This window comes from Rhagoletis zephyria, unplaced genomic scaffold (genome assembly GCF_001687245.7).
Source record: "Rhagoletis zephyria isolate East Lansing unplaced genomic scaffold, Rhagoletis_zephyria_1.1 Rzeph_scaffold_08096, whole genome shotgun sequence".
NCBI classification, from domain to species: Eukaryota; Metazoa; Arthropoda; class Insecta; order Diptera; family Tephritidae; genus Rhagoletis; species Rhagoletis zephyria.
In genome coordinates this window covers 3,585-22,511 of record NW_016165176.1, presented here as the reverse complement: position 1 = coordinate 22,511, position 18,927 = coordinate 3,585, and the positions used below count along the sequence as shown (strand labels likewise).

At 36.1% G+C, this 18,927-nt stretch overlaps 1 protein-coding gene across 7 annotated transcripts; it reads left to right on the top strand.

Annotated features, from left to right (window-relative positions):
- The first annotated feature begins 774 nt into the window (after positions 1–774).
- Positions 775–15,077, top strand: LOC108374747 (syntaxin-4-like). Of its 7 annotated transcripts, none has more exons than XM_017630760.1 (9): positions 775–855; positions 6,026–6,538; positions 8,091–8,213; positions 13,454–13,547; positions 13,642–13,884; positions 13,973–14,046; positions 14,126–14,263; positions 14,661–14,771; positions 14,978–15,077. In XM_017630760.1, exons 2-9 carry the CDS (start codon positions 6,506–6,508, stop codon positions 15,047–15,049), a joined length of 888 nt encoding a protein of 295 aa, XP_017486249.1. In that variant the 5' UTR covers positions 775–855; positions 6,026–6,505; the 3' UTR covers positions 15,050–15,077. The 7 variants fall into 7 exon arrangements, with proteins under 7 accessions (XP_017486249.1, XP_017486251.1, XP_017486250.1 ...); XM_017630762.1 differs by lacking the exon at positions 775–855 and adding an exon at positions 1,590–1,611; XM_017630761.1 differs by lacking the exon at positions 775–855 and adding an exon at positions 1,683–2,407.
- Positions 15,078–18,927: the final 3,850 nt, after the last annotated feature.

Here is an 18,927-nt window from a genome sequence, read left to right as displayed (position 1 = left end):
GTTTGTGAAAGGCTTAAAACCGAAGAGCAGTCCCACACCATCAATGATCTCGTGTGCTTAGCGATGCTAGTGAAAATGATCCTTCCGGGCTGTATGCCATCATATGCTTGAATCTACATATCGATGGTCCTGGGCTACTTCATCTTAACTGGTCGATAGCCGTAAATCGCGCCCATCTTGAACGCCATGAGATAGGCTAGCTTAACTTGATGAACTATCCTAACTTTGTACTAAATCTGCACTGTCAGACAAACTATCCCAACTCAGACACGCCCTTTTTTTTGTGTCGCATGTTATGTTGTTAAAACACAAAAATTAGACGCGTCTGAGTTAGGAAGGTTTGTCTGACACCGCTGAGTTAGTTAAAAGTTAGAATAGTTCATCGAGTTAAGATAGTATATCGCTTGGCCTTCACGATTGGATAGATTGACGGCTATCGACCGGTTGAGATGAAATAGCCCGGAACCATCGGCATAATGAGATGAATGAAAGTCGACGAAAATAATTTTTCGCTGTGTAAAGATAAATACAATCAACAGAATGCACAAATGAAGCACAGCCAAGCGAATAACAATCTCACACTTAATACTCAACAAAGAATACATATGAGTAAAAAGCAAAAGCAAAAAGAAATCTTCAAGAAAATAATCTTTTAAGCTTAATTCTATAGAAATTCGCAACCCGACAGTAGACCGCCGCCTACCGCCCACCGCGCGCAACAGCTGATGCCAGCTACCACAGCAGCAAAGCAAAGCAAGTAAGAGCGCGGTGAAACCGCAAGGCAAGCAGATCGCAGCTAGAGGTTAAGCGCTGTGGCGGGCAGAGTGTTGAGGAGTACAGTGCAAAGGGGATTTCGTAAGTATAGCAGATATGTACGCATGTGTGTACATGTGTATACCGTACCGCTACGTTGTACGACAGTCAGCGCGAAAGTGCAATTAACACAAATTCGCCAACAAGCGGTGAAGCGTCAGANAAAAAACTATGTAAGTGCTATGTAGTTGTGAAAAGAATGCAAAAGAAGAATGCTAGCAACAGCTAGGTACTTGAAAAGCGCTAGTTGAAATGAAATAAAAACGAAAAAATAAACAATTAAAAGGTTGTTATTCGCACGTAGATAAGTACATGTGTATGTATGTAAAAAAATGAACGCGAAAGTAAAACAAAAGCGTAAAAACTTTGCAAACTCGAAATAGTAAACGAAACAAAAATATCTTTGCATTACAATTAAAAATAAAATAAAAAATTGGTTAATATTTCAGCAGCGCGCCGCGCGCAAACGATACGGGGAGCGTGTCAATAGCGAGCGCAGTGTGTAAGTTTAAGCATTTGGACATTCAATAACTCACTCGAGTAGTCCATCGATTAGTCATACAATTATGTACATACATATTACGAATTATAGGTACTCACAACCTTCGTTTGACAAGTCAAAGTTTCGATTGCAGTCACCAAAATTAAAATACAATAAGCGGCGCTGCGCACCGAGAAGCTGCAGGGAGGGCGCGAACTCGAATTCACTAAGAGCGTTAAAGTTTAGTAGCAGGCAGACAGTCTGCAGTGAAATGTTTGCATCGTTCTTGCGAAATCGTACCGCCGCTTGTGCTATTGGTATGTAGGTGTGTATGTAGTCAACGTCTTGGTCGTTCACTGGTGCTAATCATATCATATCAGTAAGAACGCTACAATAACTAAAGCAAGCATTGCGCGAAAAGAGCAGCGCGCCTCACATACAAATCGACTGTGTAAATAAAGGCGCTCAGAACAACATACAAGAGCAACAGCAAAGAATGTGTATTTTTTTTTTTTGTAGATAACCACAAAAAAACTGAATGTATATTAAGCGCTATTGTTCAACGCTCTACTACGCTGACCGCGACGACGCTCCCGCCGATGCCGCCACTACTGCTAGCGCTGACGCAAAGAATTTTTCGCATAACCATTAAACTGTTCCACTTATCATTTACATCATATGACGCCTTCGCTAACGTAACCACGCTTAGACATACTATCAAGACAAGCGGACAAGCGCGCGCAATTAAACTGACAGCAGCGCGTTCGGCTTTGCACACATTTGTCATAGCAGCGCTATGCCGCCGCCGTTGTACATTCTGGTAGGCATTTACCGCGCTGCGTTCGTCGCGTTCAGTACACTTCTGAGGCGCATTTTTTGCGCTGCGGCTTTCATCACAACCTACAGCAAGCACAATATTAATTTATAGCGTAGCGAAACTTATCATATAATTTAAAAGTAGTGGCGCGCGCTTATCACAACAGCTTGTCAGCTGGAGAGCAACGTCGTAGACAACGCGGCAAATAATCCTAGCTTGTCGCCAGGCCGCTAGTGTAGATGTGCACGCAAATAAAGAGGGGAAAAAAGAAAACAAAAGTGAATAATTGCTTCAAGGTAAAGTTCTAGCGGATCGCGCAGCGCTGATCATGGATCGTGGTTCGTGGCAGTGATCAGGCGAACGTGCCACGCGAATCGGCCGCGTTTCTGTCGGCAAACAGACAAATGGCAAGCGCGAGTTAGTTGAACTAGATAATCGGCGCAAGCGAATGCGAAATTAGTTGAGAGTGAATGTGAAATGCAAAACGGGAAATTTAAAATTCAAATCGAATTAGAAATTTGGAAAGTACTAAGAAACTCAAATAAAAGTAAAAAAAAATAAATTTAAAAATACCCACGAAAACAAATCTCTATATGACTTAAATGAAATCAGCTGATTCATGCTGAACGTCCAGTGAAATTAGCGAGTCATTAGCATAAGCTAGCAATTCTCGAAACTCAATTTGTTTGTGAATCTTACAAAACTCTTCTGTAAGGCAATACTGGGCAACAAATGACGTACCTGCATGAAAACAACATTTCGCTTGCCAGGTGTTGTAGCTAAATAGTGAAACCACAACCGCAGCCGCAAAACCCCAATTATATGTCAATACTACAAAAAACAAATCTTTGAAAGTGATAAATAAGCGTATGCTTCTCCTCACACAGTGCTTATCAGCGCTCTGATTATTCGCACTATATAAGTACGAACCATTGTGCAAATATATACATACATACATACATTCATACACATGTACATATGTATATGTACGTAGTGGTAGAGATACGCATTCCTACTACATCCATATATATATATATATGTATATACGTCTGAGCATATTCTTAGCTCTGAGGTAATACTTGCAAAACGAATAAAGAAAAAATTTTAAAAAAGGAATATTCAAGTTATTCAAAGTACAGTAAAACTCAAATCGGCATTCGTCGTCTGGGATGATTTCTAGCGTTTCAAAGTGGCAAAATAAAACAAAACAAATTTATACTTATTTAGTATGTACTTATACAGAAATTCGCATAAGTAGAATTAAAGAAGCTTCGTTGAAGAATTGGTTGTGCGCGTTGGCCAGGGCGGGACAATTGCAGCGGTAATGTTCGATGCTCTCCACCTCTTCCTCGTCCCTGCAACTGCGACAAAAATGGTTGGTGGGGTATCCTGACCTTATTGCGTGTGTGCCCATCAGGCAGTGTCCGGTGATTACCCCGACTACTAAACTGAGAGTGGAGCCGTCCAGCCGAGTGAGAGCTATGGATTGCCTTACATCAATCTTTGGCAAAATTTGCCCGGTAGTATTGCAGGTGGTTTCCACGGCGCACCTGGTATTTACCTCCTCGATGAGTTTAGTCTTTAGTTCGTGTTTGCAGGAGGTTTGTAGTATGCCCGCATTCTGAGCATAATTGACTTCAGATATTTCCGTCCCCCTCCTTGCCAGCTCGTCGGCTAGGCAGTTTGCCAGGAATGTCCCTGTGTCCTGGGACCAATACAATAGTCAAAGAGCATTTTGATGCCAGCAGGTTGAGAGTCTTCCTACATTCCGTGGCTACGTTGGACGTTGTTTCGTTAGATTTGAGTGATTTTAAAGCAGCTTGGCTGTCAGAATAAATATCGATAGGCGGAGGGGCGGAGGTTATGGACCACCGAGTCGCCTCCATTATGGCGTTTAGCTCTTCTGGAAAAACGCTACAATAGTCCGGTAAGAGAAAACTGAGCTTTATCTTGAATTCGTCAGAGTAAATCCCGCTACTCAATCTTTTTGTAAACTTGGAACCATCTGTATATATAGCCGTAGAGCCTCTTCCATTTACATATTTTTCATAATATCGTTATATTGAGGTTTCACTGTGTCAGTAAACAATTATGATTTTGCCGACATTTAAAGTTATCAAATCCGCTGATTTTTTTTTTTTTTTGTTTATTAACTTTGATTTAGTAATCAAATTCTTTAGGGTTTAACTCACCGCAGACATGAGTTCAGACTATGAGCAGACGAATATATGTATGAAAAATGTAAAGGTGTGCTTTTTGAACAAACAATTTATAAATAATATTTAAATGACGCTGCTATGTTGGGGGCCCCGCAGAACACAGTCAGAATAAATGTCACTTAGAAGGAGGACAGTGTGGAAATTAGCTACTTATTTTTGACCGTGTTATGTAAAAATCTACTTATGTCCTTCTTGTGCTTGCGTTTAGAGGATTTTTTAGAGAATTCCACATTTGTAACTTTGAACGTATGAAGACAACTCCGCTACGATTGAAAAGCTACGGACATTTCTAGGTGACAGAGTTATCGACACTGTTACATTGCCAAAAAAGGTTGAGGTTAGGACTTTATAACTGCTTAAGTTTGATTGTATTCTATTGTTTTAATTGAAGCTGTGTATGGTGCTACGGGACGTATACGTTACATACACACACAACTACGGGTATTTGAGCACGAGTTATTTTTTTGACTTTTTCAGCATATCTTTTTTAAGTTTTCATTTAAATACAACTCCGCCGTGAAATATTGTTCTTTATGCAAAACTTAAGATAATGCACTATCTAAGACAAGTGTGCCACCATATTCGACTAAAACTCGTGATATTTGCTTACATACTTCCCTCAGTCACAATATGAAAGTGCAGACAAGTGAGGAACTTAATTTTTTTTAATCTTCTGAATGCGTATATCGCTAGCTTGAGTGAAAAGTTGCTAAGTCCACTTTGTATGAAAATTCATATTTTGATACAGGAGGCTGGAGAAATTCTCGTTTTATTCAATGAAAGAAAATTTGCCAAGTCCAAAAGAGGCACCGAAAATCCGATAAGTCCAAAATAGTACAAAATCTTTTAATAAAGATCCAGCCAAAATGTTTTATTGAAAGTTTTTCGAAATACTTGAAGAAAATGGCTATAAGAAGTTTTTTCCACCTCCTATAAAATTACAAAAATGAGACTTACCAACTTTTCACGCTAAGCTAGAGATATGCAATTTCGCAATGCAATTATTCACGAAACAATTAAAGGTTTGAATCTGTCATTTTGCTTTTTTTATTGCCTGCAAATTCGTGATCGGCGAACCCGTAAACCATCCGATGCCAAATTACATTAAAATTTAACAAAAAGCGTATTTTTACTGTTTTCCCGGCCCAAGTAAAAAATTTAAAAATGCGTATTTCATGGGTTTTGATGGACAATTTCCGGGAGAAAGGCTCTTTTTACAATAGAGAACAATTAATCAAGGTACTCCATAGGAATGATTTTCGTGAACATTATTTTTGACTAGCTAACTTGTTCAAGACGACACACTGTGCACACTGAGAGAATAACATCATCGGCAGTTATCATTTTTCCCAAAAAGAGATCGTTTTAGCAGCATAACACAAATATCTGCTTACGCCTTCCACAATAAACTTCTTTGAGTGCATGCGGAATCCAAACATCAAGCCTTCTTTCTTACGTTTCTTCAGCTGAAAGTGAACACTTTTTTGACTAAATTCAATGTTTCTGCAATCTATGCTGTCTTTGTGGCAATGTATGTATATAATTTCCTAAGTAGTAAAGCAACATTTCTCAACTACAATCCCCCCAACCCCCAACCCGTTTCAGACCTACCCAATTACCGCTTCACAATTTATTCCGGTCGAAACTTTGCACAAAATTGAATATAATTAACTTAAAAATATCTCTCATTAACAGATACAAACAAATGAATAATAACAAAGACAATTAAGAATAGTTTACTACAACATACCGAAATAAGATAAGAATAACAACAACAAAAAAAGCAAAGATAATAATAAAATATGACAAGTGATAAAAGCAACTATTAAGCAATAATATTGCACCAAAGCAGCAAATAGCGAAACTGCGATGGAAAAGTAGAGCAAAACACTTAAAATTTAAATTCTATGGCGAGCGGCGAATTCTACTTTTAACTAAAACGCTTGGCGTTGATATGTGAAAACGAATGAGTTTCGGAGCAGGCAGCGTTTGAAGCCAATGTCAACAGCGAGGGTAAACATTAGTTTCTTAACAACAAAGAATCAGCAGTAAAATACGCTGAAAGTGATAATAGCAGTAGTGAGCGAAAATAGCAACAACAACAACCGGCGCAGCAGCAGCAGCAATAGTATTTAATTAACAACCGGCGCAGCGTCTACAACATCGGCAACAACAATGGTTAAAGACAGACTGCCTGAGCTGCTACAGGTAAGTACTTAAGTTACAAATGCTCCACAATCTAGTATGTAATCATAAGACAATATAGTGTTGGAGCTCCATACGTACATACCATACATATGCGGAGCTATCCGAGAGAATGTGCCCACTTAGATAACGCAGCGTATGTGAGTGTATGTGTGTGTTTTAAAGTTGTAGGTGTACATTTAATTACCCCGCAGGAAATGGGACTAGATTGTAGCTAACTTTTAACTACCCATCAATCTATTAGTTGTAGATTTTTATGTAGGTATTACTTATTTCCTACGGCCGTAACCCGGGCCGGATACAGGATTTTTTTTTCGGGCGGTGTTCTGACAAAATATTTTTTTTTTATCTTGATTTTTATTTCAACATAGATTTGTTAAAAGAAAAATACTGATAAAAATAAAATATTTCACAACAGGGGTTGAAATTTTTAAATTCCTGCTTGTATTTTGTTTATAAGTCAAATATTAGTGGCATTGTGCTACAGTCGTCGAAAAAATTATAGACGCACCAAATTTTGACAAGTTCTAAAGTATTATTTTGGGGTTCAGAACACCTACAAGGCCCCCCCCCCNCCCCCCTCAAAATACGGCCTTGGCCGTGTCTAACTACTTTTGAAGAGCGAGGGCCGCAAAAAAGTGTAACTAACTAGTTTTTTTTTTAATTTTTATACGTTGTTTTGTAGGTGGTCCCACATTTGAATTCCGTCAGACATAACATTAAAATGATAATACAAAATTTCAATATTTATTCTCTTTGTCCTGAATTCGAAAAAGCGTCTCTGAAGTGCAGAAAGAAAGTGCATTTAAAGTAATTTTTATATGAGGATATTTAAACAAAAACTTGCATGATTTTAAAACTCACTTAAAGTTAATTTTGTCAAAGTATATAAAAGTGAATAATTTATCGAAATCCCTCAAAAAAAGCTAACTATTAGTTGGTAATTTTTTATAAATTTTTTTTCCTGCCGGGTTACTTACTTAAGTTTATGAGTTTGTGTGTGCTTATGTACATATGATTTGCAACAGGAAGGGTAGAAACGCGCGTGCTAAAGTGAAAAAAGAAACGAAAAAAAACGACACAGAGTCAGAACAGCCCCGAGAGCGCGCCGATAGCAAGCCTCTAGCATGGCGTATATCTAGTAAGCTCGCAAGCGGTAAAAGTTATGGCTAACAGCAGTGTGTGACGGCAGTGGTAGAAGAAAATCGCTTAGATTTGGCAGCACCATAGCTGAGGCTGGCGAGATATAATTTGGGTGTTTTTTTGTTTGGTGTTTTGAGTTCAAAGATTCGATAAAAAAACAAAAACAAATTGACAACAATCAGCTGCTGCCTGCTTATTTATTACCGTTAAGCCATTGCTGCATGTGGCAAGCCATCAGCTGATCATAGGCGGAAGTGGAAAGTAAAAGGCTGTGGTTAGTGTGTGTGAGTGCTTGTGGGTGAGTGTAACGATAAATGCTGTTGTGTGATTTGATAGAAATTTTTACTCCAAATTTTTGCTTAAAAAATATTCAATTTTTTAATTTAAACTCTTTTTTTTACACCCACCACAGCGCTCAGGCAGCGTGCTCTCCACTGTCTCGGCATCGAATGGTTCGGCATTGTTTCAGCGCTCCAGCAACATCGAACTCAAATTAGCAGAGATGAGTGCACCCATGGACGCAATACTCAATCCGGTAAATAAATTTGAATATAAATACATAATTAAATAAATTTTTTACTAACGAAACATATAATTTAAATCGAGAACAATAACTTGCATGCATATGAATAAGCGCGATCGCTTAAAACCGGCCGCAATAACAAAGAAATCTATTTATGCGATTTTGCAGACAGCCAGTTAACCTGAAGTTTACTTATTGATAGACGCTATCAAGTATACTTAAGCTGTCTATATTTGCTTACTTACATATATACGCGCAAGTAAATCTTTTTTCCTGTACATATTTGCATACACTGGAGAGTTCAATAGTCGCCCGCCCGCCCAGCATGGCCGAAGTTTTCATTTAAAGCGTTTTTTTTTTTAATTATCTTTATTACATTTTCCATAATCAACTTCTATTTTTCTTTTAATGGGCTTTAAAACGCTAAGCTTGCGGAGTTTTTTTTTTACAACTTTGACCGCATTTCCGCGCTTTCGTTGCTACGCCTTGTGCTCATCGAGCGCAAAACAAATACGTTTGTTCTAAAATTGTAAAATTAGTACTGATTTTCGTGTAATATTCTTAAATAATGTTTCTCTATTTGCATATTCACTTAACGAATGTATCTTCTATAACAAGTATTATTATTATAAACGGCTAGACACGTAATAGGACTCTTTCTCGCGTTCACAGTCACACCTGAGGCTGAGTGTTGTTGCCCTCTCGCGCGAAATTAGTGCTTATCAGGTTGCCGCTAAGCAGCCTTGAGAGCGTTATATGTACATAGATAAATTGCGCTCTAATTGGAGTCATACATACATATCTACATATTGTGCAAGTATCTGGGCAAACTCGTATGTGAGCTATTCAACCCGCTGAAAGTTCTATTATGTAGGTTTGGAGATTTTGTAGAAAAGACAAGTGACATACATATTTACTGATAAGTGTTGACAATTTTTTTTTTAAATTAATTTTAATATTTTTTTTTTATAAAAACGGCTTAAGTTCATGCTATCAGATGTTACAGCTGCACCTCAAGCTGTTTAATCAAACGCCATAGACACCATAAATGAAAATTGTGGTTTACATACATACATATGTACAAAAATTTTGGGAAAAGTGGTAACTTTCTTTCAAAATTCTTTGCAAATAATTCGCTGTAAATATGTAAGATAAATAGATGTAGTATTTCAATTAAATAACTTTGATTTGACATTTAAAAAAATAGTAACCCTCTTCAAAAATATTTTGGAGGAACAGCATTTTTAACCTCTTTCGTTTGACACTCGTATTGTTATTTCTAAATTCAACTTTCACTAATTGGGGACAGCTTGAATCTCGATCTTCAATAGCATTTCAGAAATAGTGCTTACTTGAATCCCTCTTGTTTGACACCCATATTCAAACATTTAATTTAACTTGTCAATTAAATTGAATTGAATTGAATGGAATTGAATTGAATTACCAAAGTGGGGGATTAGGATGTTGAGCATTTTCTTCCATATGAAAGAAAATTTGTTTAATGTGATGTAAAAATTTAATAGACTACAACAAAACTGCATACTCAAAATGTTCCCAACGAAATCGAAGTGAAAAGTTCGAATGAATTTCGATGAAAATTTGTTGGTATTTCTTGAATTTTCTGAGTTCTATATGAAATTAAAAAAAATTGATTTTCTCAATGAATGAAATACATATATTTTTATGGAAAAAATAAGGAAAAATTCTTATGGAAAATATAAACAAATAAAATAATCAAAACGTCAGGGTATACATATTTTTGGCGCTGACTGTATATAAATTGATCTTAAGAGATCCTAAAGTTTTCAATGTGCTTTTTAAGACATTAATTTTTGAACTTTAAAAATATTTATATTTCAAACTGTAGATAAAGTTATGTTAAAAAGTTTTTATTTAATTTAAATTTATTTTGAATTTAAAGTTCGCAATAAAATGTTTTTTTTTTTTGTTCAGAAATTCATATTTTTAAAAACACCTTTTTAAAAGCGTATTGCATAAAAAAACTGAGCCAAAAATTTATTTGTGCTTTTCCGATTTTTTAAAGTACAAAATTCTGTAAATTTTTATTTTTCTTATTTCTTTTATATAATCCCATATATCACTTTTCAAACTAGATCAGAACCAACTGTAGATTTTAAAATTTAAAATTGTGAAATTTTGAATTTTAGAAATATTTTTTTATTTTGGTCCCTTTGTCAGAACTTAAAGACGGTCAATTCCAACCATTAGTCGATTTGACATGAATTGAACCATATATATATTAGTAGGGGAAATTAGTTATAATGGCCGTCTTTTTACATGTCTATGGTCAGGTTAGCGTGTTCAGCGAGTACCCAATAAAAATGGATTGACGAGCTGTAATAAGTGGTGGGTTGCACGAGCGTTACATGGAGTAGTGTAAAATTGTCAGAAACATTTTTGTACTTATGTATTTTACTTATACATTCTCCTACAGATGACTGAGGAGTTACAAGCATTTACTCACTAGTTTCGAAAGAATGCAATTTTTTCTTTTTATTTCTTTAGAGCGGAGAGTAATTAGAATTTGCGCTAGCACTTTATTACTCGCATGCCGCTTTTACGCTCGTCAAATGCAATCGAAATTATTAAATATACATACTATATACAAACGTAAGTGCGTATGTATGTATGTATGTACATATATGTAAATGCTTAGATTGCTCGTAAATGAATATGCCGCATGCAGTTCAATAAAGCAAATGTGCATTTTTGTAAATGCAGCTGGCGTTTTTTTTTTTTTATTTTCAAAAGTATTCTTTATTAATTGGCGGCTAATTTAAATAGATTTACGTCATTGTTATAGTTAGCACATGTATTTATTGCTTTTTATAGTATGCAAAAAAAAAACACTATTAAGTAAAGAGTAGTTTATGCTTGCGTAATTTTTTCACTATCCAGTGTAAGTACTCAAGACAAGAAGGGTCTGCAAGAAATTGTTTCATTTTATCATATCAGCATACAACGTAATCCATTGATAGATGACAGCGATTACCATTGTTTTCATATATGTACATATGTACATCCACAGGCAAACATATGTACTAAATATGTTGAAGCAAACAAACTCCTTTAGAGTTGAATGAGGAAAACAATCACTTTATCTGTTAGAGACAGTGTTTTTTTGAAAAAAATATATGTATGTATATTTGCGTACCATTAGTATGTAAATAGACCACGCGCTTGCAGATCTTTGTAGACTATTGGAACATACTTAAAATAATAATAGACTGGCGCTTACACACATGTTAGTGTTTGGCCGAGCTTCTCCTCCTTTGTAGGGTAGGAACGTACAGTTTATCGCCGACTTCCAACGGCTTTTGTATTTTTATGAGAAGCTGTTTTCCAGGGCAGAAATACACTGGGATGTTTGCCATTGCCCACCGAGGGGCGAACGCTGTTAGGAAAAAACCTTTTTTCCATATTTTTTACGATGTAGCTTTGACCAGGGCTTGAACCCAGGCGCTTCAGATTTTTTTATGGGTTCTAATTTTGTCGTGACTCTAGCCATTCATGTACTTCTTCAAATCGTTATATCTCGAGTTCTGCTCATCGTTAAAACTTCTTCGTTTTAAAGGTAAAGAAACGGGCTTAACATTTCTATATATAATATTTTCATGATTTTCTTAAAACTTACCTATAGTTGAGCTTTTTGAAATCGATTTGCATAATTACACCATCGTAATCCTTGTTTAATTCTCTATAAAGAAAAACAACATGTTTCAAAAAATTAGCGTTTTTCAAGAAATATTTTTAAAATATTTTTTTTTATGACGAGATGGTTTATTTTCTGAGGGTCAACAATTGTTTGTAAATCGTTTTCGAAAACTTGTGATGAGGTACATTTAGCAAGGTTTTAAATTTCGGGTTTTTTGCAAAAATTTAAATTTTATTGCAGATTCCGATAGAATACCTACCCAGAAATAATATTTGTACGGCAAGATTTTTCTTTAAGACGGCAAACTCCTAGAAATGGGCGTGAAAATCGTAGGACTAAAGTTAGCAAAACGCACATTTTATTGCAGATTTCGGCAGAATATTCCTTCGTTAACCGTATTTGCTGCATAAATTTTTCAATCAATGAGTCTTCTAGAAATGGGTGTGGTAATTTTAAAACCAAAGCTCAAAAATTTAGATTTTGTTATGGATTTCGGCAGAATATCTATATTGCGGAACCAATGTTAATGAAAGTATATTATCCCGAAATCCGCAATAAAATTCCGCGTTTTGCTAACTTTATATATATAGTACATATTGACTGCTGAGTGGAAGATCGACCTATTTCAGAATTTTATTCAAAAACACCCTATCTCGGAATTCGGTTCAAAAACGCCCATATCTTACTCCAAAATGTATCGAAAATGTGCTGATATAGGGCGTTTTTGAATCGGCAGCTGAGATAGGGCGTTTTAAACCGAATGCTGAAATAGGGCGTTCTTGAAAAGTTTTTTGAGATAGGGCGTTTTTAAACTGGCTCCTGAGGTAGGTCGATCTTCCACTCAGCAGTCGATATGTAGTGTGTTAGAAGTATGTATATTTTGTCAATATTTTTGTGTAAGAAAAATACCGTCCATGGATTTTACTGCGCTTTCGAAAATGTAATCCTATTATCTATGGACGATAAGAAACAGTGTCCATGGACATTATTTCCGCTAACCTTATTATACGTCACAATAAAGGTTGCAAGATTTTTAACATTTCTGACAATAATTCACTTTTGGCCTGTATATTATTGTCATTGACATTAATTCCCTTACTTATATGAATTTATGTCCATTGGCATTAATTCCATTGACGATATTGCACGTCATCTGTTTTTGCCTTGCAAATGAAATTATTCGCCAGGGCATATTGGGTTAAAAAGTGGCAAAGTCTAGCACAAAGTGTGAATTCGTCCCTACTAAAAGATTTGTCCACCACAGCTCTTAACGACTATATCCGTAAATTGCTCGATAAGCAATAAAAAAAATAATTCAGTATAAATCTCGCTAGTGCCCAGAAATCTATATCAATTTATCTCTATCCACAGCTTTGTGCACTAAAAAACACCATATTTCTGTGACAAGCACCTGTCTACACCATAAGTTTCCTATGCATAAGTCAAGTCCCAGAGGGGTTTTCAAAATTATAAACTATAAATACCAGGCTAACTCAAAATAAATTTATATTACTACCTTTTATCAGCTTTTAATTCATTTAACTTAGTTTTTTAATAACAAACTTTATTTTTTCAGTACTCGGAGATACGAGTACAATTGGCACAAATTTCCGCGAATTTGGAGACAATGAATCGTATGGTGCAAACAATAAATATACGTAATTTTAATGGTAAGTAAACTTTTATATGTAATTGTTATTTAGCAGAACCAAACATAAATCTACAGCATACCATAAAAATTAAAATAAATTCCTGCTCTCACAGAAAAAGAAATGGACGAACTGCGTACTCAAAATCTTAAAATGGGCAATCAACTAATGAACAAATTCAAGGAATTCAAATCGAATATGCCGCCAGAGAATGATTTCACATTGGAGGCGCGCATGAAACGAACGTTATTCTATGGTCTCTATCAAAGTTACATACAAATATGGACGAAAAATGAAGAATTCCTGCAGCTGTACGAGCGAAAGCTGAAGAAGAATTTGGAAATACATTCAAAAATAAGTGGGTACTATTTATGTGTAGACGCACTGCAATCACTTTAAATTAGTAAATACAAGCAAATTGTTATTGAAATATTTACCCTTTCTAGTGAATTGCAACTCCACCGAAGAGGAAATCGAAGAACTGATAGCAAATAAGACAACAAACCTCTTCGTAGGCAATGTAAGTGTTTAGATTTATTTTCAAAACAACAAGACAATGCAATAGATACCCAAAACAAACCTGTGTATATCGCACACAGATTCTAGAAGAAACCGAAAATGAACGACGCACGCTACGCGATTTGATGGATCGTTTCAATGAGCTAAAGAAGCTGGAGAAGTCCATTGAAGATGTGCATGCGTTATTCCTGCGTATTCAAACACTTGTAATGGAACAGGTGCGTATATCACACACACACACGCACACACACATACTTTGTTCTCCAACACTGTCAGTTGCTTAATTCCCAATAGGCACAAAGCAAACATATTTCCAAATTTTTTCCAATCTTTGAGAAATTCTTGATTCTCAAATGGAGATCCAACATTTTTCGCAAGGTTTTACTAAAACTTGAATAAAGTTAGAATTCAAATTGATATCCAAGCTTTTCTCAAGTAGAGAACTCAGATCATTTTCCAGGCAAAAAAGTGCCCTTTTGTTAGAGAATGGCTTTGTTCTCCAATTGAGATACACTTGAAAATCAACATTGAGCCTTGGAATTTTTATTGGATCCCCACTTGATCTCCAACCCAAATGTTTAATGGGTTCTTATTCACGGGTACGTGTATTTGCAGAGTGAAACGATAAACCGCGTTGAATTTGTTGCTCAACAAGCGACACACTTCGTGGATAAAGGTCAGCATAAGCTGAAAAAGGCTGAAACGTTGAAGCAGAAGGCTTTAAAGGTAAGTTGATTGAATCAAAAGATGCCATCGATTCGCCGACCTCTTGGCGAGGTTCATCGCTGCTTGCTGACTTTGTTGTTGCTTTCACACACAAACTGAGAAGCGGCGAATCGAAGGCGGCTAATATTCGCTTTTTTACATGTGTACATACATACTTATATATTTCTAACGTTTGTTTTTATTTTCTACTCATTGCTGGCTTGCAGAAGAAATTTTGGCTTATCGGCATTGCGGTGGCTGTGTTAGTTGTTTTAATATTAATTGGTATTTATTTATGATCAAAAGAATAATATATTTTGGTAATTGAGAAAAACGTGCGACGTGTCTTACTTCCTCAGTAAAGTTTCAAACCGGTAATGTTTGACAGTTAATAAGAGAAAAGAAAGCGGATGAGTGTGGTGAGTAAAGCGTTGCGGTGGTGAAATATGATTGGTCTCGACCAATGCTACCATCTCGAACGGTTTTATTGATAGGCGGGGTAAGCAGTTTTGGGACTCAAAAATCTGCAAAAAGTTAAAGTTTAATCAAGAAATAGACGAAATAAACCTTTGGGTGTTCACTGTCGTTCCAGTATGGGTTTAAAAATGGTGATGTGAAAATTTTGTAACTTTTTTAGCATCAAACTAGGAGCAGTCTTTTCCTGTAGACGTCGCAAAATCGTCGGAAAACTTTACTAGTTTTAATAGACCTTTCTTTTTTACGAAAATTCGACCATTTCGTTTACAGTTTAAATGGTTGTTTTTCTTTACCTTAATTTATTTGTTTTCATCAGTCATTGCGTTCACATAAAATGCAAATATGGAAAAGCTCCCAATAAATAAATTTTAAAAAATTGATTGGAGTTGTTTTAATGCAGCCCACCTCCGAGGTTACGAGGCATTAACGCTAAAAACATACCTTCAAGTGTTACGGTGTCGTTTTACAATTTCTTACTTAAAACAACAATTCCACAGAAATTACGGTTAGAAAACTGTTGTCAACATTTTGGGACCTATTTCGAAACGAACTGTGAATACCCTAATTAAGAATTCCCAAAAAGGACATGGAAAGGCACTAAAATAACGAAATAGGCCTAGCAAATGGGAGAATATAAGTAGCGCGATAGGAGAAAAGGCGTTTTTATTATTATTTTCCCACTTTTGCACCCTTTACTGGTATTTCAAAAATTACATTCTATATTATATATTTTGCAGTGTACCTTTTCTGAAAGTCGTGCCAAATCTTTAATTTCGATGATATAAAAAATTAATTAAGGTACTTTAATAACCACAAACCTTTGAAATCTAGCAAAATTAAAGATTAACGGAGGAGCAAAAAGGCTCCCTACAGTGGGACATGCGAGTCTTCGCCGCCAGCGACAAGCGATCCTTCGGGAGGGGTGGGAAGTACAAACCACCCACTCAGGACCCACGGAAGGACCTAGCCTCCAATAATAAGCTAATAATAACAAGCTTCGGCTTTTACTCTATCACTGTAAAAATCCACCGGAAAGCGGATCAACGGACCCGCTCCTTTAGACAATTCTACAGACCAAGAGGCTAACAAAGCAGGCAACGCCTCGAGCAGACCTAGTGCCTCCGACTCTGCATCGGTGGCAAACAGCGCCGGGTCCACAGGAAACACCACGAATGAAACTGTGGATCAGCCAACGGGTGTACCCGATACCGCGATACATACTGAGAGCGACAAGGACTCAGTATCTGCCTACGTAGGGTCGGTCTAAAGTCGGTGGACAATGCTGGACGAGGACCAGCTTCTGGTCTCCGAACCGGAAGACCACAGTCATTGCCGCCGCCGAACGGAAGGAGCTAGAAGCAATAGTCAGTTAAAATCTTACATATATTCTGTATCTATTTCACAATGAAGGATGTTGTAATGCTCTTTGAAAAGTTTATAAATTTCATATAGTAAATTTCAATACTCACGTTTCTTGACTTGTCTGGGCATTTTGATTTTCTTTGAATCGTCAAACTCAGCAAATTTTGACATTTGTCTTTTGACACTTTATGGACCCCAAGCAACAACAAAATACATGCACTTCTTGTATTTGCTACGACGCTGCTACCTGTTTATTGTGCCATGCCATGAACGAATGATACCGGATCATGTAAAAACAAGCGAATGAAAAAGTTTAATTTTTAGAGCAGGTTCAGATTTATTTGTGGACGATATGTGCATCTACAATTACTATTTCGTGTTGGCAAGAGGTATTAAAAAAATTAACGTGCAATCCACGATACAGCGAACAAGGTGGCGCCGTCGGACATACCCCTACTTTGGTTTTCTCGACGACGTCCAAGAAACTTTAAATGCACTGAAATTCACTAAAATTTGCACAAAAATCACAATTTTTCACATTTTCCTAATTAATTCTCATTGTAAATTACAAATTTTTTAAATTTAGCACAATTAAAACACGTTTACTGTCGAAATTTGAATATTAAGAAAATTTGCGCTTCTCACATTCTCTTTTATCTTGTTCGCCGAACAAGTCAGTTGTCAACTTTGTCCAATAGTTATATAATTAGTTATAACTAGGAATAATTAGTTATCCAAAACAATATCCAATCAAAAAAAAAAAAAACCTTGTAGTTTAGAAAAAAAAATATCAAAAATGATACAATTGTATTAAAACGGCAACCCTGTCTGAATGTGCCTCCAAAACAGAATGCCAAATTTTCCAAAAAAAAAATTTGGAATCCACTACCGGAAATCACTGCAATGCACTACCGGAAGTATAGGGTGATAAACATAGGTCTCACCCTGTTTCATTTGGTCCCAACCGATATTTGGTTCCATATAATATCCCATCCATGTAACTGTAATTCCATTTTCAATAGAAAAGCCTTTGTGTTTGTGAAAAATTGTTCGCCAAATAAATAAAATATAAAATATATAATTGCATATTGATATTGCTACCATTTACCTTTTTGATGAGCCGTGAGCGAAAGTGCCGTGTGCAAAATTGCATTAACGAAAACGGCGGGAGGCGGTTTTTTTCGTTCCCCAAGGACGCAAGTGAGGTGGCCAAATGGAGAAAGAATCTCCGCATAAAGGATAATCCGCCGCACAACTCCTTTGTGTGTGCGGATCATTTCGAGTTGTTCGAAGTTGGTCGGATGTTTCTAAGACCACGTGCTATCCCAACACTAATTCGTTGGTAAATTCTTTGCAGTTTCACTAGCAAAGTTTCATATGAAAAAGAGCACTTAACACTTATATTTTTATATATATGATCTTTGCAATGTTCACGTGCATTTTGTGTACATTAAGTGTATTTTATTTTATTTTTTAACAATATAAAATGCGTTTAATAAAACGGGGAAAAATCTCATGCCAGATACACATTTGGAATTTTTGCGGTCAATGACGCTCAATGGCACCCGAATGAAATGCAGTGAACGCTTAGGTATTACAATAAAGTCTATGCAAATGCTTTCGAAAGAGCTCTTTGCCCAGCACCAAGGAGTACAGCAAATTTTTCAAAATTTTCTAAGTAAATTTTGTCAAGACGACTTGGAAAACTTTTTTATTTGTGAAAGAGCTAGCCGAGAGACAAGTACCAATGTTACAGCTCACGAAATCGGATATATGCTGCTACATCAATTTCAATTAGTATTTTGCATGAAAAATTGGTTAATAAAGGGGTAGATTGCGATGAAGACGATAGTTGTGTTTTTTTACAAATTATCCAGTAACTTGCCAGTAACTCTCCAGTAACTTTATTTCTAAGAATTCGCTCTCATAGAAAAAATTTGCAAAAAAGTACGCGAACGCTTTTCCAGTAATAATTTGCAAGTTTCATGAACAGCTGATAAATTGGTTGTTTATTCGCAGCATATTCCCAATAAAACGATATATTTTATATTTAAATATGTTTGTTTTGAAAATTCCCACAATAAAAATCCACAAACAGTTTCCTTATTAGTTTAAATTTCATACAGCAACATGCGATCAGCTGTTTTTCGTACTGGCAAATTCTTACAAGTAAAAATTTATCCAGTAAAATCCAGTAAAAACTTGCAACTTCAGCTGTCATTTTTCGCTCTCTCAATTTCCCCTACTTTGCAAGTTTTTGCGTACGAAAACGCCAAAACATGAAAATTCGTAAAAACTTTTACTGGATTTTACTGGAAATGAGTAAAAAAACGCAACT

Bases quoted from the DNA above. Each gene is read 5' to 3' on its own strand.
- LOC108374747 (XM_017630760.1), top strand. From the start codon at position 6,506: ATGGTTAAAGACAGACTGCCTGAGCTGCTACAG. The intron at 13,885-13,972 runs GTGGGTACTATT...TACCCTTTCTAG, and splicing joins GGAAATACATTCAAAAATAA to TGAATTGCAACTCCACCGAA. The intron at 14,264-14,660 runs GTGCGTATATCA...GTGTATTTGCAG, and splicing joins AAACACTTGTAATGGAACAG to AGTGAAACGATAAACCGCGT.